Genomic DNA, 18,922 nt, shown 5'->3' on the forward strand with positions numbered 1-18,922 from the left:
AGATCTACGCTGTATATGTGGTGACGTACAGCGCGGCAGCGGTCCTGCTCAGCGCTAGCGGCAGGCCGGCGCGCCGGGCCCGCGGGGTAACGAGAAAAGACACTTGCCCGGCTGACATGCTACCACACAACATAGAGTCCACAATAATAATGCATGCTGCGCTGGGTGTTTCAACGTCTCATGATTCATGAAGTCAAGAAGAGTCAGGTCTTGAGAATTTCGAATATGAATTGCTAGACATGTACCTTTTGATAAATCGATGAATGTTCCTGGCGTAACCAGAACCTGCATCCCCCCAACGTTTATGATATCTCTGGAAGGCAAGCACAATGAGTCACCATCTCAGATTCATCAAGAGAGCTGACGTCTTGTTTAGATCAAATCTACGAGGTCAGTCGCAGTTTTAGTGTTAGTTTCAAGATTTCAGCTGGAAAATATAAAATTTCCATGTATCTATCCATGAGAATGGTTCGAAAACCCTTTTGAACAGTCTTTTGACTGAATAATGAAATTTACAAAATTGTCGCTGTGTGTAACCAGTGTATAAATAATCAGGTTTACAGTACAATACTTATACAGTCTGTATCGGCTATTGACCGGACATAAGAATATATCGGCTACAGTGATATTGGTACGAAATATCAAAAGCAAAACGTATTTTATCCAGTAAAAATATCACTATAACCAATATTATCTGATGTAATGATATATCGGATATTATGATGGCAACAAAGAATCAAAACATGCATAACACACGATACTATTATCGGCTATAGTGATAACTTTAAAATACATGTAGCAATAATTATCAAAGTCCCTATTTTTTTACTTTCTTCACGTTGCTTATTTTTATAGTGATACATGTACATGTACATAACAGAATTTTGTTATGGAAATGCGGCCCGGCACTGCCAACTATGCAGCTGGAAGTATTTCCTTGCCGTTCATGTGTCGATCGAAAAAATAATAATAAAAAATAAAAAATCAATCGTATCGCATATAGTGATGCATCGGTTATAGTGATAAAATCACGGAAATCAAAAGGGTACGCTGTAGCCGATACAGACTGTATGATCACCATGTAGGCAGCTTTTAATACATTTCCCTCAGCTCTTGTACTCACAGATTGCTCCTAGTGATTTTATCATGTTAACCCGGCATACGTAGCCCAGCTCTGGCGGAACTTTCCGAAACAAAATGTGTGTACGTCGCAGTAGCATATCTGGCGCCCATGCACGTGCAGTATACGCATGTACGCCAGGTAGGCCCCGGCGGATAATGCTCGGGAATTAGGCCCATTCTGCTTTTCATTATGCTCGCATTCTGCTCGCAAAACACCCACATTCTGCTCAATTCTGCTCCATGTCAGTGATGACATGTACATTAGAGTATTACTTGAACTTCATTATAGATCAATGTAATACAATAGACAAGTTCCTCTTTTCTTGTACAAGTGGTGCGGCAAGAATTTTAAAGCAGAGGAATGCCTTTGGTGTTTTACAGATCTAGAGGTCAGCAAAGTAGGAAATAGACCTGCGAGGTGTGTGACTCCATACACTTGCTGTAGCACAGGTGATCATTATGCAAAATCATGAGACAGAAAAGATTACAGTCACCTTAGAATGAAATTGGAAAAGATCAGGGCATTGTATGTGTGTTGGGTGGAAGCCAGGGAATGCCCAGGGTTTCATGCATTACACATTCAAAGAAATACATATTGACAAAAGTTACAGGTTGTTGTGTACTGCACATGGAACAAGTCAGTGATTGTAACATGGTTCATACTTTGGGTCTGTGGATAACGCGGAGTATGGAATATAACAGTTCATACCTGACAGGTTCATATGTTGGGACTAGATAACGCTGAGTATGGAATATAATAGTTCATACCTGGCAGGTGAAACAAGTTCATGCATTGGGACTGGATTATGCCGGGCATGGAAAACTTCACATCAGTTCCCTTGCCGGATAGTGGGATTTACTCCATGGCCAGGCGACCCCGATTGTATTGCAGCATAAGTGACGCCTCCAGATGATCTCCCAGTAAACTCGTCTGCTGTGAGTTGAAAGAAGCTTGTACAAGCGAGAACACTCTCTCTGCTGGGGCAGAGGATGGAAGCAATGCAAAGACAATCTTTGCTGCCATGCTGGAAGGTGGGTTTGCTGTGCCCACCATTTCAAACGCGGGGCATCTTCACTGATCACTGCGTCCACAGCCGCAACAGCGTATGCAGGAAGCTCTTCTGTCAGCTGCGCCATGATTTCATCGGAGTCGAGAGCAGGAACAACACGTAGGGCTGCTATATCGTCCACTTGCAGGTCGAGCCCTCTCGCTATCTGTGGGCAGAGAATGCGCACGGCTTTGAAGAGCTGCACTTCCTTGAACATTGGCGTGTCTTGTTTGTTGAACTTGGTTCTGAAATACTGGACAGCAGGTGCAACACAGGCCTTAGCAAGGGTTAGCAATGCTTGCTTCTCCACTGCGTTCTGCCCAGCAAGCTCTGCAGCGACTGCAGCTGTTTCCGGGTAGTTCTGTAAGGCCATAGCGGTGCAAATCTCTTGCAGGTGACCATAAGCCTGGACGATGAGCTCACCATCACCCTCCAAGAGGTAGGTCTTCTTGACAAGGAGCTTCCCAACGTCAACAGTGATGGCCAACTGCAGACGGAGCACTTTGAGTTGCTCGGGATCATCAAGGATTCTGCGGGCATTGGCAGAAGTGGTTGGGCTGCTTTCCAGGGCGTCCAGGAATGGAATGACGTGCTCAAAGCATCGATGCAGTTGATGAAGCACCTCCCACCAGATCCACCACCGTGTGCACGAGTATGTCTTGATGCTCTCTTTGGTTAGCGTCTTCCATTGAATTCTGGATGCAGGGCTGTGTGAAAACAGGGACACCCACAGGCGTAGGAAGGAGTCCAGGAGATCTGTGTCAAAATGCCGGCCAATGTTGTCCAGAGAATGAGCCACACAGACGAGATCGGATATGTTCGGGTACACGAAGTCGGTGAGATACCCAACTGCTGCCCTGTTGACCGAAGCGCCATCCCGGATGGTGGAAATCACCCTTGCCGGTGGGTATTGGAGCTCTGTCGAGAGGGTAGCGATGACTTCCTTGGCAAGTTGCTTGCCCGTCATGCTCTTCGCCAGGACATGCACGCGGACGAGGCGCTGGCAGATCTGGAAGTTCTCGTTTACGTAGCGTAGAAGGATTACCAACATTTCGCCTTGGTACGTGCTCCCATCAAATATAATGCTTATGTAAGGCTTCTCCTTCAGCTCATCCTTTAGCGTGGCCTGCTCGTTCTCCAGTATGAATGGTACATATGAGGCGAGATGAGTGGAGTAGGTCAAGCGGTCCGAATCTTCCTCCAGCAGTGGGCGGAGGATGTCTACTTTGGCAAGAGGGATGCCAGCCTTCATCATTGCCGTTGTCGTTTCAATCCTCCGCATTCTTTGCTGAGCTGGCACGGCAGCAGTCAACCCAGTCCCTGCAAGGTCGTGGCGCTTTACGTATGCCTCCCAACTCTGGGCAAGTCGCTGCTGTCGAATACCCTGTTGCCGTTGCCTTTCTTTTCCTGCCTCGTGTTTATCACTTCCGACATGATCCTTCACAATGCTCTTCTTCAGGGCAAGTGTACTCTTGCAGGCTTCGCAGTATAATTTACCGGACGAGACGACGAGCATCTCGTCTGGAAATTCCTCCACTCGCTGGTGTGAGCTAACATTCACTTTTGTGCTGCCGCCTAGCGACACCCGGGTTCTCTTTGCCCCTGAGGCAACCACATCCTTTTTTGCGGACGTCCGTTTCATAGACCTTACACGGGAGATTTCAGCTTCCTCCGCTATGTCCAGGCTTTGCCACTCTTCGCCAGACTGGCCTTCCGTGTCCACTGGTGTATCATCTTCGTCGTCAAGAATATCAACAATTATAAGATCTTCTTCGGCGGAATCGAAGTCGGCTGATCTGTCACGTACATCACCGAATTCCGCCATTGCCGCACACAGAGCATATCAGGGTCGCAGGTCAAGACACTAAATTACCAGCCCACAATTCAACATCCAGGCAATGGTAATGAACTAAAGTACAACAAAAAGTAAAACATTAATATCCCTTTACAGTAGAACATCGATTATCCCGCGATCTGGCCTTTCCATTTCTGAAGGCACCAGCCCAAATTTGGGCTAAAATGGCATGTAACGATTCACAAGGTGTTGCAAAACTCCTCTATAGAGCTTATGCATACCCGTCACGTGGTCATGAACAACGACCAAAAATGTCCAAGTACAGTGAGTCTGAGCTGAGGCGAATCTTCGAACGTCCAGGGAGCCATACACGAGACCGTCCTGATTACCAAGGACTCCCAAATAGGCACCAAAACTGCAAAAGGTCCGTTACGGATACCGAAGCTGAGTGGCATGACGTCACGTCGACGTGCATAAGCTCTGCGTACTGAGAACTACAGTGCTCCGTTCTGCTCGTCTAGTGCTCGGTTCTGCTCGTCTACCGCTCTGCTCGTTTAGTGCTCGGTTCTCAGCTCGTCTACATTTGTAGTGCTCGGTTCTGCTCGTCTCATGCTCCGTTCTGCTCGTCTGGTGCTCCGTCTGCTCGTCTGGTGCTCCGTTCTGCCCGCCAATTGCCTCATTCTGCCGCATTCTGCTCCGATTTTGAAACCCCTGATTCTGCTCGAAATTCTGCCGGCATTATCCGCCGGGGCCTAACGCCAGGACACTAGGACTGCGGTAGATGCAAGTGAACTGCGAACCCCGTATTAAAACAAGAGATTCAAAGTTTGCATACGCTGTCATATTTATCAGTGAATTTATTTTTACTGAAGTATGAGACTGCGGTGTGTTGTTAAAGTGGACAGCAGGGAGTCGTGGCATCTAGGGAGACGGCACGGATGATCGGAAAATGAACTGATGTGGGTTTTGCTCCCGGGCTGCCTGTTCAAGTTGCCCTTGGGGCAGGGCCAATTAATAATTCACGCTCGCAATGGTATTGCTGGTCGGGGCACGCTTGGCCCGGAAGGCCGATATCGTGATCACGAGCTGCATAGACCACGGACTATGGAGAACTACCAATCGAAATGCATGTCGTTTTGGGTCCTTAGTTCTCGTTTTGTCTTCCTAGATGCTACGACACCCTGGTATGCACTTACCTAACGTTAGGTTTGCCTTAAAGAGGCATCAGTCACACATTTTTATAATTATATCATTTATTTTACTCAATCTGTGCATCATTTATTTGATTGAGAAGCACAACCTACAAAGATGAGGACAAATAACTAGTACAATAGCACCGCCCTGAACGCCGGCAAGAGAATAAGCTCCCAAGAGTGTGCAACTCTGTATATTGAGGTCTCCGACGGCGAAAACTCACATTACGTGTTCCAAGTACGCTTTGTACATTGTACTACAGTAAAACCTGGTGTAAGCGACCTCTCGTTTTAACGACCACCTGCTCTTAACGACCGTTTTTCCATGCACGGACAGTTCTACACAGACACTGTGGGACCTGGTTCTAAAGACCACCTGGCTTTAACGACCGCTTTTCCTTGCACCATGGGGTGGTCGCTTAAACCAGGTTTTACTGTACTTCAAGAAGCACATGTATGTACAATAAAGGTCACTCACTCAGCATGCGCGTAGTCTGGAAAGCTGCCATGATCATGTCGATGACTCGCATGACCTTAGTGGGTTTCTTTCAGGGAGTACTAACTTATTTCAACCACTCGACTTCTCCCTGACAGCAGACTGAGATCGTACAACGTTTTATACACAACACCACGTGATGTGAGTTTTCACCATTGGCAAGCTCCATAGAAATCCCGTGCAGAGTTGTACAATCCATACGCATGGTACTGGTATGTCATGGTGTCGATAAGAGCGCTGTTTAGCGAGCTCGCACGGGTGCACAGAAAACCGGCCTTTGTACTTCAAAGTACAGATGGTTGGAATTCATGGTCAAGTATAGTCTGGCACTTGAGATGACCTAGAATGGAAGCTCTCTAAAGGCAGGTGGTCTTTAGATGCAGGTGGTCTTTAGATGCAGGTGGTCTTTAGATGCAGGTGGTCTCTAAGGCAGGGGTTAGTAAACACTGGCTACACCATAGATTTTGCTCGAGCATATGCGTGTTATACTTTTTCATTATCGTTGCTTTATGATTAGGTGGACAGGGAAGGCAAAAGTGGATTTGCTGCTGTGTACATATCTATCGCTTAGTCCAAGGATTAAACACGGTCTACAGTCCATTCATTGGAAACTGGCACCCTAACTTTTTGGTGTCTCTCTCACATAGTTGTAGATATCGTGAAAACAACAGTACATCCTGCATTGTGTGACCCGTGCAATTACTCCTTGCCACATTTGAGGCCAGAAAAGTCCAAGAACAGGGAAATAGAAATTCAGCCAGGTTTTACAAAATTAGGACAGGTATGCCATGGCAAAATGTATGGAGAAGCAGATCCAAAACCCAGATTTTTGAGATCTAAAGTGGGTTTTTGATCCTCAATTCGGTCCAAATCCGACTTTCAAAAGCCGGCGGGCCAGTTTCCGATGAATGGACTGTAGTCGGTTTTTAGTAACTTTTTACATGCAAGCCTTTCTTCTTCCAAGGAGTGTCCGAACACGAACGCATACAGCTACATACAGCTATGTTTCTACTTGGTATTGGTGTGGATGTGTACCGCATGATGCAATCGTATGTGCAGTCATCTTCCGAGAGCTAGCGCATTCAATTCAATTTCCGACGCTTATGGCCACACCTGTCTTTCTCATTCTCCTAGGTGGTTACCATAGTTACCAGAAGTCAGTGCACACCGAAGTATATACTGTATGTGATGTACGTGTGTGCGCGCACACACGCCCACTCATAGCCTGGCGTAGATCAGTCTAAATAGTAGTAAAATTAATAGTAGCATTGGATTGTTCAGCCTTGCAGGCTGTTGAATGCTCGTACCTGTAGTGCAATCCCACCAGAAGTTGTGTCGACTTCTGCTGTATAGCATCACTATCATCACCTCTGGCAATGGGCGTCTAAGGTGTGTGGGTGCGTGCGTGCGTGCGTGCGTGTAGTGTTAGTGAAGCTTATATCAGATCCACTCTGATTTAGCCACCCACACTAGTACCAAGTATTACCTTCACTGGGGGCAGGGGTAACTGCAGTTGGATCCCGGGACGGATACCCTGATGCCGTCAAATTTTTTTCTGCACCTTGTCCTCACTAGGCCCAGACAGATTCTGCTCAGCTCGCCTCGATATTTTGCCACAAAATGTTGCTGCGAAATCTTCGATATTTTGCCGAGCCTGGCACAAGAAACTCGATATTTTGCTCCATTTTGCTCCGGAAAAACGTGTATTTTATCCTCGTCCCGTACAGTCCCGTACAACGTTTCATAAAAATCGCAGAGTCGGTTTCTCAACACGGGTTTCCACCACGTGTCCCTGAGTTCTTCCACAAGTCATATCGATCCACAGTGAATCCCAGTGATATTTCGGTGACATGATCTCGTTCTGGGCAGTGTATCCTGCTCAACGGGTAAGAAACAAAGGAATCCAAGTATCAGGCATCGATTTTACCCAACATCTCGATATTTTGCCGATTTTGCCGGCAATTCCCGCTTTTTCAATTCTTCGATATTCTGCCGAAAGAATTGCCGGCAGGATCTGTCTGGGCCTAGTCCTCACCCACTTACTGAGGTGTGGTGAGCCCGTAAGTGGGATCATTTGCAAGTCCACCCATAGTTTGGGGATTTCAGGGGGTGTCGGCCGTTGGGCGGTTCAATAGCCAGTTGAGTCCTCTTTCCAAGATTCCTTTTGAGTTCCTCTCTCCCCTCTCCCGGGGAGACCCACGTGGCCACTTTTGGCAGTGAGCAAGTACAGTACAGTACAGTACAGTACAGCGTGTGTGTGTGTGTGTCTGTGTGTGTGTGTGTCTGTGTGTGTGTGTGTGTCTGTGTGTGTTCGTGTACATAGGCACTCAGGCACACGTGTGTCCCCAATGCCGGCAGTTCTTCTCCTCGCGGAAGACGCAGGGCAGCCCACGCAACTCGAACACTGGCCAGAGTGATAATGGCGAGAGCAAAGAGGAGACATGGACATTCCTGGGCTTTTCGTGGCCAAAGCTGGAGTGGAGTATGATTCCGACCAGTGTCGGGTTTGCCTGCATCGGTGTGTTGGCGTTCCGTCGGTCCCAGGAGCGACACGAGCGCAATCGAACCCGAGCAGAGGAGACGGCAACCATATACAACGGAATAGAGATTGACAGCTGGAAGGTAAGAAAGCATTTGCCGTGCACAGGATATCGTGCTCACCATCGCCACACTGCTGGGGTGCTGCTGGCTTGTGTGATCTAGAATCAGTGGTATGAAAGGCTGGAAAGTTGAATGGAGATTGATCGGATCAATGTTGCTTTCTTGCCATTTCCCTTGAAGCCTTGCCATGGAGTATATGTGTTATAGGGCTTTAACATTGCTCCGGTGTCGTGAGCCCTATTCAAGCTGTCTAAAACAGCCACATGTCCAATGCATGTAGTCAGCTGCCTTGCCGAATTAGGCACTGGCGTTCTCTCAAGGTTGCCTTCCCCAAGGATCCGTTCTTTCTGTCTATCATTGAGCCCTCTTCAGGCTGTTCGCCAGACTTTTTTTCAATCTATCTATCAGTCTGTCTGTCTACCGCACTCGCACAATTTGTGCCCACAGGACACTATTTTTTTTCAAGTCCATCACAAACGGGGCACTATTCAAGAGAGGGGTCACTTTTCCCATTGCTAGTACATTCACGTCATCCAGCGTTAACCCTTTGCTGCCCATTAAAATGTATACATTTTCGGCATAGTCAGACCAGCAGGAAGAAAATTACTCATAGCTCCAACACGAAGCATAGTGTCAAATGTAAACCTATATATTTCTGGAACCAGTATATCCCTAGGAATCTAGCGAACTCAATTTGATCGACATGTCGCTTTTTCAATGCTCTGTCGAACCGATAGACGTGTGTCGGTTCAAGTATGCGTGGGCAGCAAAGGGTTAAAACGAAGAAGGCAACGTAGAAGGACAGAGTCTAAATTGTACTCTAAACTATCACAACTCTACAGAAACTGCAGCAAGAACTGCGATTTGGATTCTAAAACCACCAGTGCAATGACATGGACAAGAACGTCGGCACACCACCACCAATACAGACTTGCACATGCACTTGATTGCAAGCCGCCAGGGGAGAGGGGGTCACTATTCAAGAGAGGGCTTTATTTCTTTGTCGGCTCAGAGACAGGGGCCAGTGGACAGGGCCAGTGATACAACACTCACACTGCAATGGCACAACCAAGTCCTTTCCCACCATCTACTTGAAGTACATGTATCTACTTCGAGTAGATAGAAACGGACCAAATGCGCTTCCCGAATCCCTTCGCACAAATCATATCCCCAATTCATTTCGCCAGGAACTTAACAATTTCATTCATCTTGGGTACCCTATAAGAAGACCTTAGGGTCTGTTGGGAATGCCCAAGTAAAAATAATAAAATACAATACAAAAAATACATATCATTTGAGAAGTCAACATGATTAACTACTACTACCCCAGGAATGCACCAAATTGGCTGGCAATAATTCCAGTATTACTGGAGACCAGAAAGAAAGAAAGCCATTAAAACAGGGGGGGGGGGGGTAGGTTGCACATTATTGCTAATATGCAGACCCCTGTGTGCACGTAACGACGCCGGGATATGGTGATCGCACAGCATTGCTCAGCGCAGCAAAGGGTGTCACCAAGCATCTGCTGTTTTCCGCATCGAATGTGGATCTTGTTCTGTGCTTGGCAGTACACAGACTTGATCCAACCCGTGCTCGGTTGCCCAAGCCTGGCATATCTCTCCTATGATAGGTCTGCGGCAGCCTGACTGCACTCTCCTGAATGTCAACACTGACAGCAGCCACTCACTTCCCGGGCATGATATTTGTGTATCTGCAATGTGGTGTTTACCTGCATGGCCGAATGTGCATGCTAGCACGTCATCTTTGTTTGATTGTTGACAGCATGGGAAGGCTGTGTGATACTAGTATGTCATTCTGCCACAGCCACTGCTTCTTTGACGTCAATGCATAATATTATCTCTAGTCTAAGCCTGGGTTTGTGACGGATATGATGATGTACTACCATGCTACTGGTGTTGTTGACATGGCAATCACTATGCTGACTGCTCACATGATATACAGCCTGTTCCACACTCACACCAGCAAAGCCTGCACTGGCTAGTGTAGTGTAGTAGGTCAGGGACTTGTCAAAGTACTCACCGACCAGTACAGGCTAGCTGATAAGAGACATGATCTTGGCTTGGTGACATCTCTGCCTGGGTGGAGGATTTCTGGTGCTGGCAGCTCTGCCTTCCACTCAGATTGTTTTCCAATCCCAGGACCTCCTACCTGCAGTTTCGTACCAGTGCCCGCAATGTTTGCCTCAGCAGTACTCCTGATCTTTCCCTACATTATCAGTAGGGCTCAAACGGTTAGTCCGATTAACCGGTTGCAGACCGGTTACGAAGAATGAACGGTTAACCGATAAAGATAGCGGTTACGCAGTAACTTTTCAGTCAATTTGTCAAGTATCAGGTCGTTGCAAAGTATGCACTTTCGCAGGCTGTCGCACGCGTAGGCAATGTCTGGGCTGTCAACTCGGTCATATCTGGTCTCTTGGTGTAAGAGTATGTATGAATGAGCATGCAAGAGAATGTACATGTGTGCGTTGTACTGAATAGGGTACATTTTTGGAATGAGTAAGAGTCCGCAGGATTGCCGTGGCTTATAGGTTATAACCGTTAAACCGACCGTTAGCTTAGCAGTTAACCGTTCGGGGTAAAACCGTGACCGTTTGAGCCCTAATTATCAGCTACATGACCGTACATACTGGTCATTCCCAAGGGTGCAGGTACCACCACCACCTCTTACCTACCGGTATACCATAGAACGTAGATCTACGGTAGGAGCTCATTCCTTCCTTCATCCTCATCCAGCATACGATGTTGAGCGTTATGTCTCTGTGGGTTACTGGTGCAAACTGTCACATAGAATAAACCTACACGATGACATACACATGTCTGGCAGTGTTACAGTCTGGTCTGTCTCTTTTCTTCTTCTTTTTTGATCTCCGGCCATTTGGCGCTCAGTACCTACTACCGGTACTTCAGTTCAACTTCAAATGGCGAAGCTATGATATTTTTAGACTTACACGAAGTCGAGTCACATTCGCAGTACATGATGTAGTCGCAATCCATGGGCATCAGGCTGTACGTCCGTGACATGCATCGACGTGCCACACCATTCCGTGCCAGGTACTAGTTTCGGCGGACCTTCCGCGGTCGTGACCGTATCTCCGACGAAGGCGAATCCTCGTGGTCCGAGCCGCAAAGATTGTGAGACCGTTCAGAACCAGGTACGGCTCGGCACGCCATTGGCCGAAGCGAGTGGTTCACTTTCAGTGATGTATCTCTGACGAGGCATGATATTCTCTAGTCGCTGCTGCTGCTGCGTCCTCCGAACGCGAGTCCAGAGAGGAAGGTATAAATTGCTCGCTCTTTGGAACTTTTCCCAGTTCGCTCTTAGCTTTCGCTTTAAAACTCTAACAAAACAAGGAAAGTCCCAGCTGCAGCTGAACTATACTATTAGTAGTTCTTGACCGTGTCGAACTAGAAGATGCTTACCAAGGTTTTCTTGGTGCTGGCTTTCGTGGCCGTGGCATCGTCCGCTCCCAGCCCTCCTCATGCTCAACAGACGCATCATCGACCACACGGCGATTCCGACCGCGAAGTGCGCCGGAACGGTTCCCATCATGTGATAGACCCGGTCGATCAGCATCGTGGTGACGTCGGAGAGCCGGGCCCAGTCGATCTCGGAAACGGCCCTGCTGATCATCATCAAGGCCGCACTGATGCCGGCGACGAAGCATCGATCGCCGGGTTGGTCGAAAACGAGTCGGAGAAGGAGATTCAATATGGAGCAGATAGCGAGGAGCCGAACGTTGGTGCTGGAGAGGCGAGCTTCCGGTACGATGAGGAGGGCGACGAAGAAAGAACACTGGAAACCGTCGAGGACGAGTCAGAGGAGCCATGGGAAATAAACGACAATGGCGAAGAAGGCGAGTGGAACGAGTCACAAGGCAAAGCCGGTCGCCATCGCTTGTGTCGCGGTCGTAGGGGTCGCTGCATCTGCCGTGTGTTGCGCATCATCCACCGTCAGGAACGCCCTGGCCCTCTCGAGGAGAATGATGCCGTTGAAGACTACTCGGATCAGTTCAGCGAAGTAAGAGACGAAAACGAGAATGACTGGGAGATGGATGCTGAACCGGAGCCACATCGCCCCGGAGATGATGAGGAACAGGATGGTGAGCGCCGTCGTATCTGTCGTCGCGTTGGCAATCGGCGCGGCTATCGCATTTGTCGCATCATCCGTATTATTCGCAAGCACTGCCGGAACAGCAAGAACAAGTCCCCTTGCTGTGGACGTCGAGGGGATCGCTCTGACGGCCCAAAACGCACTGATGCCGGCGACGAAGCATCGATCGCCGGGTTGGTCGAAAACGAGTCGGAGAAGGAGATTCAATATGGAGCAGATAGCGAGGAGCCGAGCGTTGGTGCTGGAGAGGCGAGCTTCCGGTACGATGAGGAGGGCGACGAAGAAAGAACACTGGAAACCGTCGAGGACGAGTCAGAGGAGCCATGGGAAATAAACGACAATGGCGAAGAAGGCGAGTGGAACGAGTCACAAGGCAAAGCCGGTCGCCATCGCTTGTGTCGCGGTCGTAGGGGTCGCTGCATCTGCCGTGTGTTGCGCATCATCCACCGTCAGGAACGCCCTGGCCCTCTCGAGGAGAATGATGCCGTTGAAGACTACTCGGATCAGTTCAGCGAAGTAAGAGACGAAAACGAGGATGACTGGGAGATGGATGCTGAACCGGAGCCACATCGCCCCGGAGATGATGAGGAACAGGATGGTGAGCGCCGTCGTATCTGTCGTCGCGTTGGCAATCGGCGCGGCTATCGCATTTGTCGCATCATCCGTGTTATTCGCAAGCACTGCCGGAACAGCAAGAACAAGTCCCCTTGCTGTGGACGTCGAGGGGATCGCTCTGACGGCCCAAAACGCCGCCCTCACCGCCCCGATGTACCAGGTCGCCGTCCTGAACGTCCTGGTAGTCCCAATCGTCGTCCACAGCGCCCCGACGATGGACCAGATCACCGTCCCCGCAAACACCCTGGTAGTCCCAACCACCGTCCACAGCGCCCTGACCGGGAGCCAGACCGTCGTCCACAGCGCCCCGATGATGGACCAGATCATCGGCCAGATCACCCGGATCGCTTCCCAGGACACCCCGATGGCCCAGATCACCGCCCAGATCACCCGGATCGCTTCCCAGGACACCCTGGTAGCCCAGATCACCGCCCAGATCACCCGGATCGCTTCCCAGAACACCCCGGTCGGCCAGATCACGGTCCTGGACACATTAATTTCGGCCCAGATGGCCGCCATGATAGCGGCCCAAACCACGGGGACCATCCTAGCCAGCCAGCTGATTCGAGCCACGCAGGCGGAAGATCTGATGGAAGGCCCGAGCATATGGTTTGAACGGCGTGAGTGCAATTCAGTACACCCTCGCTTATCCAGATTTCACTTGTTCGCACTCTGTTTATCCACACTTTTATAAAGTTATCCACATTTCACTCATCCACATTTCACGTTATCCATGGCTTAGCGCTTATTTGCAGTTTTCTATTGAACAGAACAGTGCAGCTGAGGCAACACTTACTGAACTAATTGACTCTATTGAGCAGTGGTGGCTTAGATCTGCTTGTAACGAAGCATGAAGTTTCACTTCTCTTCCGCCCTATCCTCCATGTCCATGCATATTTTGTGGACTTCTTCCCTCAGAGGGTTGGATAAGCGAGGAGCTACCGTGCATGTATCTCACCTACGCGCAGCATGTTTGCCTTCACTGCTCTTCGTTATTTGTCATCTTGACATTGCAAACTTTATGCTCATAGAGTATGTTATCTCTCCACCTCTATAACACAACAGCAACATATTTGATTATCCTTCTTCCTATTGTTTTCTGAGAGTGCAAGGCTGTGTAGCTGTATGACGTACATATTCACGTAGAGTAGGTTTATGCTTGTCACTGAAATCCTTATAGTGGCCATCATGTTCCTCTGGTCTTTCTTGCGTCTCTCACCTTCATTCTGTTTTTTTCAATAACCTTCCCTTGTTTGGTGCACCGGACTTTGCCAACAACGAATCTATTGAGTATTCTTCAATGTGTTTTATATTCCCATCTCGAACTTTACCATCAGATCTTTTCAGGCTACTGCATTGAAGTGTGAAAGGGGAATTGCCTCCATTACTGGCCAAGAATCGTGGCGATGCCATTGATGGGTTCTGTCCCATTCCCGAGATTCTCCTCCGTGGTAATTTCAGCAAATATTTTCTGTAACAGGGATTGCTTGCATGAAAACAAAGTTTATCATTCTACTTGATAATCGATACCAATGGCGCTACCTGTGTACGCGACTTTTACACACCATGTTTTCCTAGGGCCGGCACGTTCGGGCTCTCCGCCTTCTCCGTGAAAATAATAATATAAAAAAAGGTTCTGCGTTCCGGCTCTCCTCCTTCTCCGCGAACAAAAGAAAACTAGAGGAAAACAAACAAACCCAAGAAGCAAGAATGACAAGAAAAGCATAAATGTACGCGACTTTTGGCACCCTAGTACACTGCAGTATAGCCTCAAAGTACTGCTGTGGTATGATGGGGTGTTTACTAAGTAATATGTTACGTGTGCTTTTTATGTCTTTCTCAGGGGAAGAAATGGCAAGATATGAAATCAAAGTTTGAGGGAGTTGAAAAAGAAATATTTTGAAAACATAATTGTATTGACTCTATGGAGCCATTGTGGCGAACGAAGGCCATCATTCCCATCTTGGCTTTGCAATGCATCCTTGGTGTATTTTAGTAATACTAAGTACTCCCTTTTACTTCTCAATAATTATGTCTCTTTTTGAAGCGGAGCAACTTGCCTCAGACAGAACGCACTGGCTCGACGTTGTCGACAGATGCATGACCCTCATTTGATTTTTCATATGAGCTATATGCGTGCTGTATTATTAAGTTCTCACTTTAGTTTTAGTTAAAGTATGCCAGAAACCAGGGTGTACTTCAAGCACAGTAAAGCCTGTCAAGGCGACCACTCGGATAAGGCCACCACCTGTCCAAAAAGACCACTGAAACCAGAATCAAGGAATGCTATTTCCAGTCAAATGACCCTGGATAAGGAGACCGCCTGGTAACAGAGACCACATTTTGAAGGTCCCTCGAGCGGTCATCCTGGACAGCTTTCACTGTAATATTAGGTGGTCCTATGTCTGCTGGAAACTTCCACCTTTCTCTCTGGCATGTGTGTTTTGACTGTTTTCTACCATTCAGATCCAAGTGGGCACCATTCTACCAACGCGTATAATGTCGCGAGCATGGGGCTGGCTGTCGTCGTTGCACCTGCCGGTGTGGGCACGCCGCCCTCTGCTCGGCCTGTATGCGCGCGTCTACAGCTGTGACATGAGCGAGGCGGTGGAAGGCGAGGACTTGGCGCAGTACGAGAGCCTGCTGGCGCTGTTCAGCCGCAACATCAAATCTGAACTGCGGCCCATCGGTGACAAACACCCGCTGGTAAGCTGACAGGTAGATTAGGTAATCCTACTTCCGTAGATAGAAAACAACCCGTCAGAACAGTATATCGATCATGTAGATCTACAGCTTGAGCAGGTTCAGTTCAGTGTTCAGAGTTCAGCATGAAGTTATTGGTTCACTTAGAAGTTAGAACATTATCAGCTTAGGGAAGAAAAGTTAGTCCCAGTCCCTGTGCACTCCAATGAGTGATTATGTAAAGGAAGGAGTAGTCTGTTAACCCCGGGTTGAGGGAGGCCGTATGCGGCACATACACATCTTCCACCGTATTGCATTGATGAAAGAAATAGTGGTGACAGCATGAGCTCTGACTTTGAGACTCTCTCGTATGTTCTCGATCAGGTTTCGCCCTGCGACGGAACCATTGCGCACGTCGCCAAGATGGACGAGCGGCACATGGTGGAGCAGGTCAAGGGCGTTAGCTATCCAGTACAGGCACTGTATGGACCCAGCATTGGCCCCAGTCTCTCCTCTTCACAGGACGCGGACGAAGGCGGCAAACGTGATGGCATGCACCTCTACCAGTACATCGTCTACCTGTCACCGGGAGATTACCATCACTATCACTCGCCAACTACATGGGCCGTGCACCATCGGCGGCATTTCTCTGGTGAGACTTCTTGTGCGCAGTGTAGGTCACGTTGGTGTTTAGATGCATGTCGGTTTGCTTGCCTGGGTAATGCGTTCCGTACTCCGGGTATTTTGTACACAAATGTACGTACACATTTTTACACACACACACACATCAACACGCAGAGTTGCAGACACACGCATACACACACACATACACACACACGCACACACACACACACACACACACACACACACACACACACACACACATACACGCACACACACACACGCACATTCCCTGTCCAGGCCTTCCTATCTCTCTCTCTCTCTCCAGTCAAATAAACACTGTGCTGCTTTGTTCAAGTGCATCTGTGTACTACTTGTACAACATACCGGTATAACAGTTACAGTGCTGCTCAATGAAATCCGATTGTGTGAATCAAGTTCGCGCCCTGGGCCAGTTCACATCGCAGTGTTTGCAGGTCTAGGGCTGCACAGCGCCCGGCGTGGCATTCACTCGCTTGATCGGATTTGACTCAGCAGCAGTGTCCATGACAACGTACATGTACACTGCTTCCTGGTTTTTTTTTGTCGCTGCACGCTCACGTAGGTGAACTTCTTCCCGTAGCCCCGCCATTGTTCAAGAGAGTCCCCGGCCTGATGGCACTCAACGAGAGAGTGGTGCTAACTGGTACATGGCAGCATGGCTTCTTCTCCATGATTGCCGTCGGTGCACTCAATGTTGGCTCGATGAAGATCGCGTTTGACAAGGTGAGTGTTCTTGCCTGTATTTTTTTTTAAATATCGTTCCCACATGTGTTGCGGCTAGTCTAGGTTCGCTGTTCGATAGTGTGAAGCTCCTTCTCAATCTGCAGACGGCTAGTCAAATTGTCAACATAATGCCCAGGTTAATACATTATGAGGCAACGGTTCGTCTTAAAACTACCGGTAGGGCTTGTATGTAACCCAAACAGGGTTCTATACGAGACAGGCTTCTTTATAGCAGCCGGCACAGTAGGTACTTTGTTGTGGCAGGGTGAACCAGCTGCTGCGATGCTTGGCGGCTGTATATGTCCAGCACTAGTGAGCACGGCACCACACTCCTCTCCTCGCTTGTTCTTGACTGCTTGTGCTCGCAGAACCTGGAGACCAACTTGGACGAAAACTACATGCCCGGGTTCTACCGCGACCTGAAGTTGTCCAACGTTGACCTGAAGCATGGGAGCTACGTGGGCAGATTTGTGCTCGGCTCCACGGTTGCTGTAGTTTTTGAGGCACCCGCTGACTTCCAGTTCCTTGTGAAGGCCGGGGACAAAGTGCGCTTTGGCCAGCCAGTGGGCAGCTGCGGTGATGCTAATGGTGCTCGTGCGGCTTGAGTTGGAGCGGATGCCCTGCTAGCTTCCGTTATGGTGATACCGTGTTGCACACTGGAGTCAACGTTTGAGCAACATCAGGGCTCAGAACTATCATGAAGGGAGATGCACTAGAGAAGCTGAACAACCCTAGATGCGACAATGCCTCCTACCCCATGAGAACTGCAAAGAATACATGGCCTTGGTACTTTCCCCTGCAACTCATTGGAAACTGCATAGGCTGAATGTATCCACGACTCCCATATTCTCCTGCTGGGCTGCAAGACCAGAATGCCATTCTTCTCGCATATACTTCACCCATTGTTGTAGCTGTGTGCACTGCATTCGCAACACGACAGGAATTGTGTTGGGTTTGTTCTGGTCCGTCCGTTTTCATTGCATTCCATGCTGTGCATGCGGAAGCTCCATGGTGCCTTTCTGAGCTGCATCGACATGTTTGTTAACGCAGCTACGTACTATCATGCCCTGTGGAGTCTGCGTGTACTTAGGAAAGCAATGCTACTGTACATGATAACCTCGTAATAATGCTGACTGGCTTTTATGGCTATCCCGCTACGCTGCTGCAGGCCATGCTGTGGTCATAGTGTGCCACCTCACTCTACACACGCATCTGTCTTTACTGCCTGATTATATCCATTCCATATTTTTCTTTTGCAACGGACTACTGACGTAGGTCCTGACGTGAAACAGATGCGGGCATCTGAATGAAACAACAACCTTGGCGTCCCTCGTCGTTTCGGAGTTTGCACGGCAGGAAGAGAAATGCCCGCCCAGCTACACGTCCATATGGTTTGTTACTTGTAACTGCACACAACCACCCAGTGTATGGCACAAAGAACTGGGTGTAGTGCCAAAGTTGCCGAGATGATTGTTGCAGCATTCCCAATACACTCGGACGTCTCTTATCCGGGCACCTTGGGACCGACCGGTCGACCGGGCATTGCCCGTATCTCGGGATAAATCATCTATCATGTATCATATCTTTTTTGAAGAAGTTTATTTGGAAATTGGAACGTATCGCACATGTTCAGGATACAAAAGGAACCGATTGATAAAAATGTGTGAATTACTTTTGTAGGTTGACAGTGAAAAATAGGCACTTTCACATACGGAAAAAAGAAACAAAACCCCCAAATTCGAAGCATTTGTGCTATAGGAACTCAAGCTGAAGGTGCCCGGTAGAGAGACGTGCCCGTATCTGAGGCGTTTGAGTGTACACTCGGACGTCTCTTATCCGGGTACCTTGG

The 18,922-nt window shown here is 48.6% G+C and overlaps 1 protein-coding gene across 1 annotated transcript; it reads left to right on the forward strand.

Annotated features, from left to right (window-relative positions):
* The first annotated feature begins 193 nt into the window (after positions 1-193).
* Positions 194-18,388, forward strand: LOC135823932 (phosphatidylserine decarboxylase proenzyme, mitochondrial-like). Its single transcript, XM_065336811.1, has 6 exons — positions 194-390; positions 7,979-8,277; positions 15,472-15,711; positions 16,072-16,339; positions 16,913-17,073; positions 17,442-18,388. Exons 1-6 carry the CDS (start codon positions 330-332, stop codon positions 17,676-17,678), a joined length of 1,266 nt encoding a protein of 421 aa, XP_065192883.1. The 5' UTR covers positions 194-329; the 3' UTR covers positions 17,679-18,388.
* The last annotated feature ends 534 nt before the right edge of the window (positions 18,389-18,922 follow it).

Source organism: Sycon ciliatum, chromosome 8 (assembly GCF_964019385.1).
Source record: "Sycon ciliatum chromosome 8, ocSycCili1.1, whole genome shotgun sequence".
NCBI lineage: Eukaryota > Metazoa > Porifera > Calcarea > Leucosolenida > Sycettidae > Sycon > Sycon ciliatum.

What these genes read in the sequence shown, in the direction of transcription:
- LOC135823932 (XM_065336811.1), top strand. Translation starts at nt 330, where the DNA reads ATGAGTCACCATCTCAGATTCATCAAGAGAGCTGACGTCTTGTTTAGA. An exon ending in TAGAGATTGACAGCTGGAAG is followed by an intron (nt 8,278 to 15,471) that starts GTAAGAAAGCAT and finishes TCTACCATTCAG; the next exon opens with ATCCAAGTGGGCACCATTCT. An exon ending in TGAAGATCGCGTTTGACAAG is followed by an intron (nt 17,074 to 17,441) that starts GTGAGTGTTCTT and finishes TTGTGCTCGCAG; the next exon opens with AACCTGGAGACCAACTTGGA.